This window comes from Maylandia zebra, linkage group LG19, assembly GCF_041146795.1.
Source record: "Maylandia zebra isolate NMK-2024a linkage group LG19, Mzebra_GT3a, whole genome shotgun sequence".
Lineage (NCBI taxonomy): Eukaryota > Metazoa > Chordata > Actinopteri > Cichliformes > Cichlidae > Maylandia > Maylandia zebra.
The window spans coordinates 19445967-19464897 of NC_135185.1; the positions used below are offsets into that span (position 1 = coordinate 19445967).

Here is an 18931-nt window from a genome sequence, read left to right on the forward strand (position 1 = left end):
TGCGTTTGCAAGATAACATCAGTTAGGTTTGCCAGTATTAAGGGTAAGAACCAGTTTTTGACTTTTTTTCTTCTAGTACACTCGCCCAAATTGAGTGTATCCAGCACATGCAGAAAACCTCTGTACTCCCAAATGTACCGCACACTTTTTGTGTTTTTTGCTCCACATCTGGTGTATGTTTTTTTTTATAATCTTTTGATCTTTGGCTTTGCTGTGATATGCAAGTAGACTGATGATTAAACATTTCCGCTGTGGCAAGAAGGCGTGTGTCGTGCATGCAATACAGGATGTGATGTTGTTAGATTTTGTTGTTGTTGTTGTTGTTTTTTTTTTTTATTTATGTAGCCCTCATCAGTAAGGATGTTTTTTTTAAAAGTGCCACTAAAATTTCTCAAGATTTAAATCCAGACTGTCGGCTGTCCTGGTATGCATCTGTTTATTGCAGCTGTTTAGAGAGACACTCGAGGCTTTTCCTGTGGACCTCTGAGAGGCGGAGGAAGTGTGTCCTAATAGCAGAAAAGAAAAGACACAAAGAGGGAGGGAGGATGAAGAGGAGGGTAGATTCTTGGAGCCCGAGCGTTTCGCTGAAGGGTGGAGACTCGGAGCAGCAGTGAGGAGGTAGGATCTCAGCGGGAGTAGACACACAGAGAGAGAGGGAGAGAGCGAGAGCCATACAGATAGAGGAGTGTGTGTTGTGAGCGTGGATGTAATCGGCTGCCTCTGTGTGTGTGTGTGTGACAGAAAGAGATCAGCAGAAGGCAGAACGCGTGGATACTACTCCACATGACTGGCTGCATTTGGATTCACAGAAGGAGAGCACACAACCACAGTAAAGGTTGGTTGAATTTTTATTTACATTTTTGCTTCCTGACATTTAGTTATTTTTTGTAATTTGGTGGCATGTGGGTTAATCGCATCTGAAACAGGGTGTGTTCCAGAGGAGGAGGGGGGGGGGTTTACATATCCATGATGTCTTTTTTGTCAGCGCTCGAGGGGTGAGATTGATGCTGCTGGCTGGTTTACGTCATGGAATCCCCTCCTCCCTCTAAAATCACTAAAAAGCTCCTTCCTCAGAGGTGAGCCGCTGTTTAATACCCCCCTCCCCGTCCATTATCTCCTCCTATATATGTGTGTGAAAAGAAAACAGGAGAGTGGGCTTTCTTCCTTGCTTTTCTTATTCCTCACTCCTCCTTCTTGCCTCAGGATTGGGCAGATCTTATAATGTGGGGCCAGAGGAATTAAGGGCATCTGTTTCAGGGGATATTTGCCTGAGCAGAAGGGATGGAAAAGGCAAAGAAAGAGGTGGATGAAAAGCAGGGTGGGGGTGGTTGGCAGGAAGAGATGCAAAAGACGGAAGCAGCCGAAAGTTATCCAGAAGCTTTTCGTGAGGCTTCCTAGCCCTCCATTGAATAAAGGAAAAAGCAGTTGACAACACACAAGCTGGATGTAGTGGTTGTATCAGGCAGATGGCTGAGGGAGAAGGAGGGAGGAGGTGGAGAGGGGGGTGGTGGATGTTTTTTTTTTATGGAGCTTAAAGACTATATAGATGCTGACAGCGGCACACATTCAAAAGAAATGCAAGAAAACAAACACAGATGCGCTGTTTTTCCCCGGTCTTAGCCCGTCACACAAAGGCATCGTCATGCACAGCTCACGTTAAATCACCCAATCATGTGCATGCAATTGTGTTACATATCCAGGCCTATTACAAATGCGAGCTGGAATTACGCAAGAGCTCGCGTCCAGGCAGGTCGTACTGTATCTCAAAGAGGAACTGCTCCGAGGCCACATCAGCTGCATCGATGTTGAGACTAAAAGAGCGGCTCACAATGCCTCACAAAACCTTGAGTGTTTTCCAGAACCCCAGTGCCGAGTCTGTAAATAGAAAGCAAAGGCAGTAAGGGAGGAACGACTGAAAAAGAGTAAGGGGAACCGAGCGGTGCACGACTTGCTGAGCATGGTGACCTCTCCCTGCTCCTTTCAGAACCTCCGCCCAAAAATGATTCTGTTTCAGGGTAAAGTGAGAAACTACAGTTAGCCTTGTCATCTGTGTGTCAGTTTCCTTATTTAAGATGTGAGCAGAAGTGACTTCATAGGAAAAGCAAACATGAGGTGGGAATTATGTTGAATTAAAGGCTTTGACCTTTGTACTCAAAGCGCTTGTTTGCTTCTAACAGTGTTGATTTTGGTTTTTAAGCTCATTCGACTGTGCTGTGTTCTCAGCTGTCGTTTAGGTAAAGAGGAAATCAAGTCATGAGTCTTCGAAACAAAGCTCAAGCCAAGTCACTAGACTTTAAATGTTTTTTTACAGTCTAAACTCAAGACCTAATTTTTACAATCTGCATATAAAGAGAAATGTCCACCATGCGTAGCTGTGCAGCGGGCACCCGGTTGATACGGTCGACTAACTGCCTGAAAACAGAGTAGTTTGAGTTGTTATGTCTTCATTGTCCACTGGCGTGTGGCTGTGACGATATAACTTTAACCCTCTTAAAGTACGCATCTAGACAATAAGTTGTGGGGAAAGTATTCGGAGTCAAGTCACATAGCTGTCACACACTTTTGTGGCATTGTTGTACCGCTGCTGCCATTGGGGAGCGCTATTTCTATAGATTTGTGGTTGGGTGGGTGGTAGATGTCACATATCCACCCTAGCGCAGGATACGGCTTGAGTTTTCCCAGCAGACCACTGATTCCAATGAAAAAAACATTGTTATTTACATTTTTATTTTTGTGAATTAAGTGTGAGCCGGATCTACCAGATGCAAGTCTTATCCAATCCAACTCAAATCCTCGAGTTTCAAGTTCGCAGGAGCAGTTTTTAGGTCTCCTGGAGCAAATCCAGCAAAGGCTAAAGCCACGGCAGAGGTCACTGCAGGAGGAAAAGTCTCAGGCCTGTCACCTCTCATAGCTGTCATATAAGTTTAAAGTCTCTCTTAACTGATTAATCTCACAGAGATGTGTTTAAATAAAATTTACAGCAAGTCTGACTCGAGTCCAAATCAATCAGAAGTGTTTAGTTTCCAGGCTTTTAGTTTGTAAAAGCTGATCAGAAAGACCAGAAGCCCAGTGAGCGTCTGTGATGGTCCCTCAGCAGAATCCACACAAGCCCGGATGTTTGTGATATTGTTAACAGCCCAGGAATCTGGCTGTGTTATTCTCTTGCATGCTGATTAATTTCAGAGGAAAAATGTGTTTGTGCTGCCATGAGCGAGGACAAAACTCCTTCAGATTCCCGTCAATGAAATCACGGAGAACAGAAACTGACGTACACAAAAGATGCGACCACACTGTCTCATTCCAAGTATCATTTAGAGTGGGTAAAAGACGTGATTACCCCCCGAAAACCTTCACAAAAATCAGCAGCATTATTTGGCTGATGACCCCCCCAAAGAAAAAAGAATTGGGTTTTTTTCTTTGTGTTTGCTCCTGAAGCTCAGAGGCTGTTCCCGTGAGCGCCAGTGCATTGTTTCTATCCCACTAACTGCACTGCTGTTATGTAACACGCAAATCAAAGGTTTAAAATGCTTTACGTTTGAGGAAAAGCCAAACCACTTGGTCACTGTTTCAATCTGACAATGCAAAAACACACAGGACCTTGGCTGTTTGATTTAATAAACATAAAAGACCATATTTGCACTCCCTGGAGCAAAAGAAGCCTCCTCCCTGCTGCCTCCTTGACTCCCAGCGGATGCGTCATTTCCTGGGCCACTGCTTTCTCCCCTCCCCCCTCAGGGACCTAGATTACCCCCACTACACATGTATACAGTATATGTACACACACAGCCTCTGAGATGGTAAGATGGGCAGGGCGTCCTGGGGGTGGCACAGATGTCCAGGCTCATTGAATGATCGTGGGTGGTGGTGGTCTGACTGGGAGGAAGTGGCACGAGGAGGGAGCACGAAGCAGCTAATACGTGCCAAAATTAAAACAATGCTGGGGGAAAAATTAGCCTGATGATGATCATCATCATCGTCATCATGAATATTTATTTCACTTGACACAGATTCTAAAAACGTTTTTTGTGACTGAATCAATAAAACAGATTTACAGCTGCGTGCTTGCTAGCCCTTTAAATGGTTCAATGATTAAATTAGCAGCTAAAATGTTTTAATCTTACATGTTTTTGTTTTTTAAATGATGGAGATTTGAAAGAAACATTTAGATCCTTTTCTATTTCTTAGTGAATTCGCTTTACAGTGCTATATTAAAAAGCAATGGCTTTAGAGATATTGAATGGGGATTGTGTATTTTTCATAAATCATGAATGAAACGCAACCACAAGCCTCCCTCCCACACACAATATAGATCCACAGCACTGAGGCGCTCTTTTAGTGCTAAATACGCAACTCTGGTGGCTGACATGAGATTTTCCCGCGATGTTTTCACACGTTTTTCAGTCAGTGCATGTTCAGTTAGCTAGTACAGATATTAACTTGCACTATGTTTTCATTTCTTTGTGTTTTCAGGCTTATCAGTGAGGGATAGGCCTCTTGAATGGGCCGGTTTGTGATCAAACCTCCAAATGTTCTTTATTTCTTCTACTAATATGATGCCGCTCAGAGCCCAGTATAACTGAAGACTGTGATGGAGAAGGGCATTCAGCTGTCGCACTCAGCATCATCTCCACAGACAGTTATGACCTGACAGTTCAGCTCTCTGTGTCTCATCGCTTCGTCTTTGCGTGCAGAGGGAGGGGCGTCCTTTCTCCTGTTCAAGGGCAGGGATCCGTGCTAAATTACAGTCAACAGTCAATATCTTCCTGATTGTGTTCATTAATAACTCCGGAGGTCAGTTTTATGTTTCTGTACTTCTCCTTGCTGCGGTCAAAGCCACTCTGGAAGAAGGTATTGCTACCACATCCTCTCTTTCATTTTTCCAACAAACTTTATTTCCAGCTTTTATTTGCTTTTCTCTCTCTTTCTTGGTGTCCTCTAGTATCCGTTTACACTTTTGCAAATCTTTCTTTAGCTGAGTGTGCCCTTTGCTGTCTTTAGTTCCCCAGTGACATCGCAGCTCAGTGTCCTATGACGCATTGAGGATGGTACAGTTACTCTGTCATACTATGAGAGTCAGATGACTGAAGTTTTTGCACACTTTTTCTTCTGCACACTCACACAAGGCTACAGAAATAAATGGAAAAACTACATTGTTAAAAAATCCGCAGCCAGGTTTAGGATTGGTTTTGTTTGGTAGGAAAGCATGAAATACTGACTCAATGGGAAGGATTGCAAATACTTCTCTCAGGATGCTATAAGCTCAGCTTGATTAATATGAAAAGAAATAACATTTTATTGCATACCGTCATTAGTAGCGAGGTATACAGATAGTTTTTTGTAGGATGCAATATGCCAGGGAGGATAGGGTGGATTTCAGCCCTCTAGCTGGCACATAGTTAACCAGGACTGCACAGAAAACCCTGTGTGACTTCTGGGTTGCTAGTTGCCATCGAAGTTTGTATGGATGACACCAACTTGTCTGCAAACACTAGCAAAATACAGTGTTTACAGACAAGTCTGATCTTTCATGCAGACAAGTGCGGCAATCTGCTAATGACCAGAGCAATCAGAAGGAGGTTTTTAATGCAGAACCCTCTTTTCACTTGGCAACAGCCAACAAAGTCCAGCAATCACTCATGAACTCGTTGGGGAATCTACATTTTTCACCCCAAATCTGTCAGTTTGAAAAAGGCAAAATTAAATGCCAATTTGTCTACTAGGGAAGAGAAACTTTTACTTTTTTTAAAAGAAAAACTACAAAAAAGAACTTTTCTTTGGAAATAACCAAGAATTTGTAGTAAATCTGCTGGGTTTATGAGTGTAACTTAAATGTAACAGCAACAATAAGTAAGGGGGCTTTGAGGAAGGTGTGCTGTTTGCATTCTTGTAAAGACAGGCCTTAAGAGACCTTCAAATGAGCTCTGAGCAGGGGTTACTTCCTGCCTTCTTGCTGTCCCTGCAGACCCTTGCAGGTTAATCACTGACTCTCCAGGGTCCAGATGGCTGAGCCAGGGACACATTTTTAATTACCACGCTCTGATTTCACACCCTAGGCATCACAGAGGACAGAACACTCCCTGCGTCGCTGCTTCAATTTCTCTTTGGATGGTGTAGGGAATAAAAGACAGGATAAATAAGGTGTGCACTACAGAAGTGAAAGGAGTTGGAAAAAGGGAAGGAGAACTGAGCCGAGAGCCAGCCTGCGTGGGAGTACGTAAGAGATCGTCACTCTCGACAGGCCAGGAATTATATTTTCCTCACCAGGATGTTTCCTGTGGCGCTTAATCACCCTTTAAGTCAGCGACACCCAGAGTCGAGCAGCAGCTATAATCACATCTATGGAGGGCCTCGTCACAAACACAGACCCCCCGAAAGCCTGTAGGAAGAGGTTCAAAAAAGCTCCAAATGTCAGGGGAAGGATGGCAGAAGGGGTTAGATCGATTCTGTGGTGTTAGAAGCAGGACAGAGCATGCTGGGGGTGGTTCTGTCATATCGGTGAACACCTGTCTGCCATACAGGGAGGGACGGGAAGCAGAAGGCTTGGAACAAAGGAGAGAAATGGATCACCACTCACATGTTGCATTTGTTTTTTCCCGCTCACCACAGTTTAGCTAGAAATTCTTTACTGGTCTAAAAGTAAGGAACGATATTTCCAAGTATTTAGATAAAAAAACGAATTCCTTGGACTTAAGTATTTTAACACCCTTTGTCTTTCATCCACTGATCTCGCTGCTGCTTTGCAACATTAATATGACGACATAATCTGTTCACCAGGAAATCAAATTCAGCAACTTTTTTCTTTTCTTTTTTAAGAATGGCTGGCTTTCCTGACTTTCCCACAGCATAAAGTGAATTAAAATAAGCAGGAAATTACCAAAGTTAGTGCAGCCATTACTATAAAAAAGACACTTTGTCTCTTTTCTATAGTAAATGAGATGAGTGTTTATTTTCACACTCACAAGAAGTGTTTGTTTCCCCACAGAATGTGTTTTATTTCCTGATGTCCGACCTGGGTGGGATCAAACTAGCTACCTTTCAGTTACCATGCAACATTGGAGGCACTTGATTAAAATGGCAACATTATATGGCTGGAAAAGTTGTCTAAAATACACGGTAATGTTGTTTGAAGCGTAATTTATGTCCCACACTTTTAAAAGTTTATCGTCACCTCCAGGCCCGACAGGTGAAGTACATTCAGAAGCGCCTCATTCTCTTAATGGGCAACAGGGGGCGACTCTTCTGGCTGCAATAATAAGTCTTATTGTAGAGAAGATCACACACAAATACAGCTATGTTTTAAAAACTGTTATAATTGGCCTAGTTGGGAAAAAAACATTGGTCTGGGTTTTTTTTTTAACGTTAATCACAAACTTTGTTTGGAGGGTAGCAGACTGCTAAACTAGCTGTTTAATTTCTTGCAAATTCAGTGTTTATAAAACTTTACTTTCATATTGCTCTCGATCCCAGCAGCAGCCGACAGAAGATGATTGCTGGAAAGTTCCCGGATGTAAAAGCAATTCTTTTGATTGACAAGCCGGATGTTTCTGTGAGCAAACATGTGTTCTATATAAATAAAACTTATGATGACACAGTCGCATGTTACTAGTCATGTGACTCTGCCACTGTGTAATGTCAATAACAGTTATTAGTTAGAATAACTGGGTGATACACACAGCAAATAAACTCACAGGCCAGTTCATTGGGTACACCTGTTCAACTGCTCCATAATGCAAACATCTAATCAGCCAATCACATGGCAGCAACTTAATGCATTGAGGCGTGTAGACATGGTCGAGATGATGAAGTTTAAGCTGAGCATCAGAACGAGGAAGAAAGATGATTTTTGTACCTTTGAACATGAGCTGGTCTGAGTGTTTTAGAAACTGCTGCTCTACTGGGATTTTCCCACACAACCATCTCTGAGTTCACACAAAGTGATCCAAAAAAAGAAAAGATTCTGTGAGCAGAAGTTAACTGGGCAAAAATGCCTTGTTGGTCTCAGAGGTCAGAGGAGAATGGCCAGACTACTTTGAGCTTATATCAAGGCAACAGGTACTGTTTGCATCTCTGAATGCAAAACGCATGAACGTTGAAGCAGATGTACTACAGCAGAGCACACTAAGTGCCGCTCCTGTCAGCTAAGAATAGAAAAATAAGGCTACAGTTTGCACAGGCTCACTAAAATTGGATGATGGACGACTGGAAAATATCGCCTGGTCTGAAGAGTCTTCATTTCTGCTACGATATTCAGATGGCAGAATTTGGCATAAACAAGATGAAAACATGGATTCATTCTGCTTTATATCAGCGGCTGAGGCTGTTGGTAATGGCCCCGGGAGCCTGAAACATGGGGAACATTTTCTTGGCACACTTTGGACCTCTTCGTACCAACTGAGCATCATTTAAATGCTGCCGCCTGCCGCTGACCAGGCCGTTTATCCCCATCTTCTGGTGGCTTCTTTCAGCAAAATAATACACTGTCACAAAGCTCAAATCAAACTGGCTTCTTAAACATCACTGTTCTTCGACTGCTGCTCTGAAAGTGCAGCAGCATTTGACTTTTTTAGTGGAGTATCAAAAAAACTTTTTCTTTGCCATCAAGAACTAAATAAAATTTCCCGTTAAGAGATTTTACAAGACCATCCCGTTACACACTTCACACCTGCTACAGCTCTCCTGCTGCTAGTTTAAGAATCACTGCGCAGATGAGATTATTATAGACGCTTGCATAACACAGTGTAACAATGTAGATTAATGGCACCACCAGTGAATCTGGAGGGGCTACAGTGAACTCCAAGACTGCAAGAGTCCTCTTTCTTTTTGCTTGTTATTTAAACTCCAAGCAGCTTCAGCATTGCTAAAATACTTTGGCTCAGGGGTCCTGCAGCTGTTGGCAAGGCTTTGTTAATGGATTCCTCATTGTAACGTTGCTTTAATGTTGCGCGCTGTGTGCTACCATGATTTATGATGGCAGGAATTCCCATCCTCTGCAGATCTGCTCATGCGGGATAATTGGCCCATTTATCAGAACTGAGATGCAGAGTCACAGATGCATTAAAGAATGAATCTGAATGGCCAGAAGAAGAAAGGACAGCCTGATAGAGAGAAAGTTAGGGTCAGCACCCACTGAAGACTTAAAGGAAGAGTTGGACATTTTTACAAGTGTCACTATTTGTGGTTTTGCTGAGAGTTAGATGGGAGGACCGCTAGCACTGTTGCTTTGTTTAGTGTAAAGACTGCAAATGAGGACAAATAACTAGGCTACTTCTGTTCTACCAGCACATCTAAATCTCACTACACAGCACTTTATATTCCATATGTCTTCCTGAAAGCCTGTAAAACCTCTTTATGCTAAGCTAGGGTAAACAGCTGATCTCTGTTGTACATATTTATTGCATAGACAGAAGAACGATCAGCCTTCTTATCGTGATGAAAACATTTTAAGTTTAGTCTGAGGATTAGTATGTTTGCAACAGAGGTAGCTGTTTCCAAGTTAAGGGACCAGCATAGTTCATGGAACAACTGGTCTGGGGAAAAGCAAAGTTATAACATACAAAAGGCTAAAGTGAAACCAAGTGTTTAAAACAATAAAAACTGTCCACTGTAGCTATTTTCTTTTCTTCTTTAAGGTTTTTTTCCACCCTGCTCCCTCTGTGTTGTGGACTCCACTGCAATTCCTTTCCTGTTCTGGGCAACTTTACAAAATCCGCACTTGAGTTACGCACAGCGTCATCTCAGTCAGGCTACCCAGTGTTGGTTTTTATGGAGGACCACATGCAAGCATGTCATGCATAGGTTGTGTACCCATAAACCTTCACTCTGCAGAGCAAATCACCTATGCAAATGACACAACTGCAATATCACAAATTCCAAATTATCCACATTATACTATGGAATACCTTGAAGGAATTTCTTCAGCTTTGGCACACACTGTCATCGTTTGAATCCATCAGACATTAGTGTGAAAGGGCGACATATTTTTGAGTAAATTCACCTTAAATCAATGACAAAGTCCCATATCTCTCAGGACATTGGTGACATCCTTCGTGGCATGCATTTTTATGAGCCTGGACAGACTCGTAAAAGTTTGACTTATGCTTATAATTAAGGATCTGGCTACAAAATAGTCACACATTTAACCCCTTCAACACTAAACTTTGTATGGCATCAACAAATGGGATCAAACATTAACTGATGAGTTTTGGTGGCGCTACAGGTAGATTATGTTACCTTGTCCCTGCCCTATCTTTGAGATAGCCTAACTAGCTGTTGAAAAATCATCCTCTCATCTTTCTCTCAAGCATATTTCCTTTAAAAGTATAAATGACTTTGCCTTGTCACTTGTGCTGTGGTGCGCTGTTTCTCCATCAGTTATTTGTCTTTAGCCCAGTTTGTAGGAGCTATCTGTGACATTCTGACACACACTGATCAGAGGACAGAGGCTGCACAGACATGCCTTGGCGTAATTTATCTGGAATGTGGGATTGAAAGCATGCAGAGCTCTGATTCCGATTCTCACTGCCCTTCTCTTTCCTTCTCCTTGTTTGCAGAGAGTGTGGCAGACACAAACTGCTGACTGAACTGCAGACGCGCACCAGGGCAGAGTGCGGAGGAGTAAGTAGACAAGGTACGTCCAGGCAAGAGGAAGAAGGTTGACGAGAAAAGACGCATGGCGACATCTTTCTCAATCTTGTGGCATGAGGGCTGTGAGGGACCAAGCAGCCAAAGCAAAGAGGACACAGGCAAAAAAGTATCTTCAAAAAGGGTTTTCTTTATTTTAACCCTCAAAAAGTCCAAAATTAACAAAATTCAAAAGCATACTTAGCAGGCCCATAAAAGAGGTCAGCTAAATATAAACATCCACCGCCCAAACCCAGGTAACTCAAAGAAAGAGAAACATAATTAATATAACAAAACATTTTAGAAAAACCAAACAATGCTACTATGTGCGCGCCTCATCATATCAGTGTTAGGTTTAACCAAATGATTAATAAATTATATTAATGAAGAAAACTGCAAAGCAAACTAATAAAGTGAAAAAATGGACTGATTTACCCCTGTGTGGCTGATGCCATCACAAGGGCACGGTGATGACACAGCCCTCTTGCTGCTGCTGCAAAGAGTTTGTGAACTAATCGTGACAGCTGCCATAAAGTTGTCGACAGCTTACACGGTTAAGGCCTCTGTCCATCTGAATGCATTATTTATCAGTGTCACACTTATCGGGATGATGACACCAGACGCAACATCTCAGAATGGTATTTTAAGCAGCTAGCAGAAAGGAAAGGAAATTAGGTTGGAAGGAAGGAAGGAAAAGTGTGCATCTGCTACATGTCACCATCACCCCGCCCTCCTTTAGCAGATATGAAAATGTCAGGGTGGCATTTTCGCACGCTCCAACAGTAATGAACAGGAAAGTGACCTTGCAGCCTCAGTGAAAGCTCTGCCCAATTGCTTCTTACTTTTTTGTTTTTCTCTTTATTCTCTGTTTTCCAAATTCATGCTTTAACTTTAGTGTCATTTGGAGACGTTTTTGCCATTTTTAACCAAGCGAGCAATGTAGCTTTTTTGTTTCATCCCTTAGCAATGTGTTAAATTAACTTTGATGAGATGAAATATAGCCCTTTGATTAATTAACTACACCCTTACTGCTTCCATATGAATAAAGAGCACTTACTTATTAACTAATTCAATCTTTTTGATAGTTTGCTAGTCTTGAGCATTTAGGTGCATGTTAATATGATACTACAATCTTTCCAGGAGTCAACATTCCTGCAAAGGTCAGGCTGTGCAATCCTCGGAAAAACTCAGACTCTACAGGCCTCAGTTAACATGTTAAATGTTGAAGTTCATGCAAGTGCAATTAGAAAAAGACAAGTATGTCTATAAAAAGACAACAACCAAGGTGCTTGCAGTGGACCAGTCAAAGCTCAGACCACAAGCCAGTTGAAATGCTGAGAGCTGTGCATCAGCGAGTGCCCACAAACCTCAAAGGACTGAAGCAATACTGTGAAGAAGAGTGAGCCAAATATTAAAAGACTTTTAAGAAGATGTTTACTTCCCGCTAAAGGCGAGTTTACAAGCTTAGTTTCTCACATGACTATATAAAATGTAGTAAAGAATTATTTTCCACATGACTGTATACTTTATTTAGCTCTAAAGCGGGGAAATTCCTGCCTTACATCTGCCAAAACTGTAAATAACCAGAGTGGCAGTTAATTTACGTGTGGCCTCCATTTCTTTTATTATCATAGAGCTTAGTGGGTAAAATAAAAAGTGAAACCTTTTACATTTCTCAGATTTCTGCCTCTGTCCTCCTCCCTGTGACCTGGAAATTAAACTCGGAGTGCCATTTAAAGGATGTCCCAGCTATTAAAATGTATCTGGAGGACAAGAGAAGGCCACCTCTGCACTAGTGTTTTTAGCCTGTATTTATAAAGTAAGCGTGGCACACAGATGGAATACACAAAATACAGAGGGACTCCGGGGACTCTAGGTACGATATCTCGTCACAATGCGGCATGTGGTGAATTTAATTAAACGCAGACCTAATTATAAAAGCTGGCGTGAACACTGTTACGCTCATCAGTAGTTGGGCTGTAACGAAACAATTTATGAAGTATCTGTGCCAAACATCATATTTAGTTGACACGAAGCGCTGAAGCCTCATCGTGTTAAACGCCTGATACCTGCAGTCCTCTCGCCTCGCGTCTCTCCCTCATCTTCTCACATCTCTTCACGTGAACTAAGACACAAGGGGAGGATGCAAGGACAGGAGGAAGATGTAAAAACTGAGAAATTACAAAAGGGGACTTGACTTTGATCATTTAGCTTCTTCCATATTTAATACAGCGTTTATTCAAAACATCAACTCTCCTTGACAATTTTCTTAAAATAGGCTATTGTGCCTCTTTTTTTTTTTTTTTTGGGCATGTGTTAAAATGGAAGACCTACTTTTCTTCACGTATCCCAGAAACCTTACAGAGTGACATTTATCCCTATCAATAGTCTGATGATACGGTGGCCTGTTTTGACGTCTCCCAGGGGTGTTGAAACAATATTGTGGCCTTGATATAAACGACACTAAAGACTAATTTCTGTTCAGCGATCATAACTCTCTGTCCTATTTTTATTTTGGTGAGGGACGAAAACGAAGTTTGCTTTAAGGGCTTTTAAAACGCTAACAGAGTTGATTAGCAACCTCATAATGGATGTTGGGCGTTTTTTGGCACACCATGACCCTACAAGGTGACGTTCTCCTCAAACTAAGAACATCCAGGATCCCTCAGCTGCAGTGGCTATAAACCATCGTGTTTATGTTCCACTCCTCGCGCTTTGAGCCTGCTGCGGGCTGTTCTCACGGATCCTCTACACGTTGTCATTTGGTTTGCGCTGACATCGTGCAGAGATGTTCCAGCTTAGGTTAGAGGAGGGGGAAAATGGAAAATGAAAAAATACTCTTCCTGTCCTCAAAATGTTTAACCTTTGTGTTGATAATTAATCTTCTACATTGTATTGGTTTCAATTTTATTGTTTCAGCTTATGCAAAAATTACAAAAACAAGCCAGTTGGAGCTTCTTGTGCATGATGCTTTACAGTTTTTATCCCATTTATTTTAGGGTTACTCCAAAGATTAAATAGATTAAATGGAGCACTGTAACGAAAAATAATTTCCCCTAGGGATTAATAAAGTATTCTGATTCTGAGATCACTGTAGTACTTTTTAATCATGGTATTTCTTTTTATCTGTAAACCATTTAAGAACGCTTTAAAGTTAAATTCTCTGCTTCATTTGAGTACAATCGATCTTTAAAGCATTGCAAATATAACATGGAATCAACCCGTGAACCTGTGCTGAGGAGCAGATGTGCCACCGCAGAGCGTTAATGTTTATGCTTTGCTCCAGCACCCCACTGAGATGAGTGCTGAACCCACGCTGAGTCGTACCACAGCGTGCACAGACGAATAACGAAGGGGGGCTCCAGCGATGATTGATCGCACACCGAGGATGAAGCCGTTTTGGAGGGCTTGATCCATTTAATCAAAGCAGCTGGAGAACTCAGGGGAGGCCCTCAGGACACGGTGACAAATGTAAAGAATAAATAGTTGGAGAAACGTAATGAAGACGCTGAACAGTTTCATCGCATGTAAAGACCTGTGAGCACGTTGGGAAGTATTTTCCACCAATATTTAATCACCTAGAGTGGCAAGAAATGTGCACCTTCAAAGGCGTTCCAGAGAGAACTTGAGGAGCATTGAAGCTTCTCCAAGGAGGCAGTTGTTATTTGTTTGATCTGCAAGAAGCCCATTAAGCATTTGAACAGTTTTACTAACTCAATACAGTGGCTACAGTTGAGAGAAAAAATATGTGTATTAAAAATTGCTATCTTCTTAAAGATATTTGAATAAGTAGATATTTTATGAGCCTCTGTCCATCCATTCTTTAGGTATACCTGCTTTACCCTTCAGTACACCTGGTCTACTGGCTGCCATAGGGCTGTCAAAGGAGGAAAAAAAACCACCACTCACACTTGTAGCCAATTTAGAATCGCCAGCCAACTTTCTATGCACTGTGAGAGTAAGCAAGACTACCTGCAGATAGAGGTAATATACTCAAACAAAGGGCATGTAAAAAAGTTTGCATTTAATTTAACATCTTGCAACTTTTATATGGAGGAAAAGTCCAGTTTCAGCAAGCGTATGTCTGCTTAAACGGGGCAATAATAGCTTCTGAGGCCAGGTTGCTTCCTTTTTCACAGAATAAATATCCTGTTATGTTGAAAACAATCAAAACCTCAAATGAAATGTAGTTAATTTTCATGGCTGCACACCATGTTTTTCATGAATTGTCCTACATATAAGGCAGAGACAGACGCTGTGCTCTTGTGTGACACTGTGACTGAGTATCACCACATATGTTTAAAAAAAACAAAAGATATTGTGCATAATGAGAGCTTTTCCTTTCTGAAACCTCTAATGTTTCTTATCCGTTTATCTTTTTTGAAATTTAGTACCGGACAAAGCGCCACCCCCACACTCCCCTCCCACCTCCCCCGCCTCCCTCTCTTACTGTCAGGGGCTGCCTAGCAACTGACACCATAAATAATATGCTTGTGTCTGTGGTTTGTGTGTCTGTAGGCATGTGATAATAAACAGGGTATCTGTTACTAGCACTCCTCTCTGCATGCCTGTTACACTATATCCGGGGTAGGCAACTCCAGGCCTCGAGTGCCGGTGTCCTGCAGGTTTTAGCTCTTACCCTGGGTCAACACAACTGGATCAAATGATTAGTTCGTTACCAGTCCTCTGGAGAACTTCAAGACATGTTGAGGAGGTAATTTAGCTATTTGAATCAGCTGTGTTGGATCAAGAACACTTTTAAAACCTGCAGGACACCGGCACTCGCGGCCTGGAGTCGCCTACTCCTGCACTATATTATAGTGCTCGTCTCTGAGCTGAAATGGTTGGGATGTTTAAATCTCTTTCTGCTACAGGCAGACAGAGCACGCGAGGCCTGACTGATAGCGCCCATGGCGAGCAATAACACAGCCAGCATCGCACAAGCCAGGAAGCTGGTGGAACAGCTGAAGATGGAAGCCAACATCGACAGGATAAAGGTGCGCTGGCACCTCGTGGTTTATGTTTTTAATTAGGTTTCCGTCCGTTAACTTACATTTATTTGTTTACAATTGGGCTTAAAAGTTTACAGAGCTAATGGAGGTAAACAATAGCAATGAATACTTCATTTACTTTTAATTTTTGCTAATGTATCCAAGTAAAAATGGTAAATGGTAAATGACCTACATTTGTATAGTGCTTTACTCAGTCCCTAAGGACTCCAAAGCGCTTTACACTACATTCAGTCATTCACCCATTCACACACACACATTCACACACTGGCAATGGCAAGCCTATTAAGAACAAACTGTACTTACAAAGAGAGCAGCAATCACTGTTACGGTCATAAAAACAGACAAACGCAGCTGTCGCACATGACTTTATTATTACTTTTCTGATTTACAGTACTGTGCAAAAGTCTTCAGTCAACTCCCATGTCTTTATATTTTGGTGAATGAGCTGGACTTTCACCAACAAGGTGATTCCCCAAACAGCTATTAGCTGAAAACGTGGTGTTTCTCAGCATGGTGTGCAGTGTGTCCTTAAAAATGTGAGAAAACGGGATAAGTGGAGGACAAAAAAAGAGGTGGCCTAAAAAACTAGCTACAGCAAATGAGGAGTATATGAAAGTCATGTCCCTAAGAAATAGAGGAAAAAAATCACCAAAGTTCTGGAACAGGACCTGAGAGATGTATGAGGAGCTTCCATTTAATAGTCCCTGAAGCCTCATTGGAAATGGCCTCAATTGGAAGGGTGGAATCAAGAAGCCCCAAACACACTGTCAGTAAAAGCATACCTGGATAGAAGAACACACAGTGGAACACTATGAGTCATGGGCAGACCTCCCCACAGCCCAGACCTAGAGCTAGATGTGAGATCATCTTGACAGACAATGGAACAAAAAGCCAGCCAACATCCAAAGAAGAGCTTTGAGTGTCCTTCAAGAAACCTGGAGACTATTCCTGAACACCTTAAAGACTAGAAAGCTCACCTAAGAGAGTTCAGGCTGTACTGTAGCATAAAGGTGGTCGGATCAAATAGTGACAGGTTTTGGATTTATATACTCTACATATACTGTTTCCCATTTTTATTTGAAAACATGAAGAAGTGGGGGCCAGCTTGAAACTTTTGCACAGTACTATATGTACAGATGTGTATGGAAGCCTGTTTCTGCCACTTAAAAAAAATAAAGTATCGTTCTTGACATATTGACTTATTAACTCGAAATTACGAGTTATTTTCTCAAAATTTGGAGTTAATAAGTCCAAATTTCGAGAAAATAAGTCCAAATTTCGAGAACGAGTTATGGATACTTTTTTTTTTTTTTTTTTGTAGTGGCAGAAACGGGCTTCCATAGATGTGTAAGATCAGACTGATTAGATGATTTATTTGGTTAACTTAACGAAATTTAACATTAGGCATTGCCAGAGCAAGTCACATGATGAGGGTGGTAGTTTGTGAGAATTATTGATGAAATATTGTGAGTTTTAAAGTAGTGCTAAGAGGTGAGACTTACTTCTAGGGGTACTTTGGTAAAGCTAAGCTAACCAGGATCTAGCTCCTGCATGCTGCTATGCGTTTGAAATCCAGATAAAAGACAAGCATCCGCCTTCTGATTTAACTCTTTGAATTAAATTGGACTGGTGTTTTTCCACACTGTGCACGCCAACTTGAACTGATACACTTGTGTGTGTGTTTGTAACTGCAGGTGTCTAAAGCTGCAGCAGACTTGATGTCATACTGCGAAGCTCATGCCAAAGAGGACCCTTTATTGTCGCCGGTGCCAGCGTCGGAGAACCCGTTCAGGGAGAAGAAGTTCTTCTGTGCCATCTTGTAAACTCGGCACGTCCCTGCAGCAGTCTGCTAAGTGTGGGGACTTTGAACATGGACGTTCAAAACACATAGAAATCTTCTAGTAGGAGGGCACGTCGATCATTGCCCCCTTTTCTCGAACGGCACCTAAAGAGTGCAAAAATTAAAGTGTAACCATTAAAGCGGTGCAATTGTTTTTGAGGGGCTGTGCGGCATGTTGAAGGGTTCTGCGCTTTTAGATGACACAAAAGGGATGATGACGACGATGAGGAGGAGGAGTGTGATGATAACCACCTAGAGACATGATGGACAAGCAGTCAACCTACCATGTCGTCGGGTTGTGATGTGTAACAACAAAAAATAGATAAAATGAGAAAAATATGGATGTGGTTCTTTTGGGACTTCCAGATGTTTTGTTCAGTGGTTTAAGGGTTGGTTGAGCTCTGTAGGAAAGCAAAAAAAAACAAAAAAACTACGCCTACCACTAGACGCCACCTGTATATTGGAATGTTTTTTTTAAGTTGTTTATTTTGTGTTTATTCCAATTTTACCTAAATATCTTTCTATAACTACGTGATTACTGAAGTCTTTTTTTTTCTTTTTTTTTTAACACCAACAGGTTAGTGAAAACTTTTTTTAATGGGATGTCTGACACATTCAACTCTGTGACTATTTACACCTTTACCTTTCTGAAAATCAGTCTCTGTGTATCAACATCTAGCCTGTCTGGCACATGTGATGCAGTTTGTCTCCTTCAGATACAAACCCTCTTTCTACTATTTGTATGAAATGACTAGCAAGTAAACTGTGCCGTGCTGTGAGTTCTGAATGTTTGTGTTTGTATCATTAACTATTGCATGAAACAGTCAAATGATCTTCTCACTTTCCTTTCATGTGGAGGTTGTATAAAATAGGCACTCTCATTCTGGAGGTGACAAAAGTAAATATTAAAACAAGAATGATTCAATGCAGACTCAACGAGCACATCTCTCGATTATACATGATACTGCTAAAAGCAGTAGGCAGCGGATCTGTGAGATTATTTTTTCCACATTGCTTGTAATCATATATATAAACTAAGAACCTCTGGAAACATCATCACATCTGCAAGCTGACACCGGTTTCATAAGAGAACATTTACTCTCATGAAAAAACGACTTTAGAAATATTTCTTTGTAATATTTGGCATCCCAAACTTTGACATCTCCACCACAGTTTAAAATAAAGTTTGAGAAGTGCAACACAAGTTCATTAAAATGGCTCCAGCAGTGTGTTTGGCAACTTTAAAGGACATTTACTTTTTAAAAATGGTAACAGTGTAGCTATTTTGCTGCCCTCTGCAGGTACTGAAAATGCAACTGCACGAATTACATTTAGGTTTTCCTAATTTTCATTTTAAATCATTATTATTTGCATTTAAAATGTAAAATAAAAAGTTGTAGACTAGCTAGATTTAACATAAAAAATCCATGTCTCTTAACACTACATAACAGTCATTAAG

The 18931-nt window shown here is 41.5% G+C and overlaps 1 protein-coding gene across 2 annotated transcripts; it reads left to right on the forward strand.

Moving 5' to 3' along the window:
- Positions 1 to 509: 509 nt before the first annotated feature.
- Positions 510 to 18259, forward strand: LOC101476846 (guanine nucleotide-binding protein G(I)/G(S)/G(O) subunit gamma-2). 2 transcript variants are annotated; one of them, XM_014409780.4, is made up of 5 exons: positions 510 to 618; positions 742 to 835; positions 10551 to 10627; positions 15495 to 15617; positions 17327 to 18259. In XM_014409780.4, exons 4-5 carry the CDS (start codon positions 15531 to 15533, stop codon positions 17453 to 17455), a joined length of 216 nt encoding a protein of 71 aa, XP_014265266.1. In that variant the 5' UTR covers positions 510 to 618; positions 742 to 835; positions 10551 to 10627; positions 15495 to 15530; the 3' UTR covers positions 17456 to 18259. The 2 variants fall into 2 exon arrangements, with proteins under 2 accessions (XP_014265266.1, XP_014265267.1); XM_014409781.3 differs by lacking the exon at positions 510 to 618 and adding an exon at positions 14448 to 14604 and having other exon boundaries at positions 625 to 835.
- Positions 18260 to 18931: the final 672 nt, after the last annotated feature.

Coding starts and splice junctions, on each gene's coding strand:
- LOC101476846 (XM_014409780.4), top strand. CDS start 15,531: ATGGCGAGCAATAACACAGCCAGCATCGCACAAGCCAGGAAGCTGGTG. Junction 15,618..17,326: donor CCAACATCGACAGGATAAAG/GTGCGCTGGCAC, acceptor TTGTAACTGCAG/GTGTCTAAAGCTGCAGCAGA.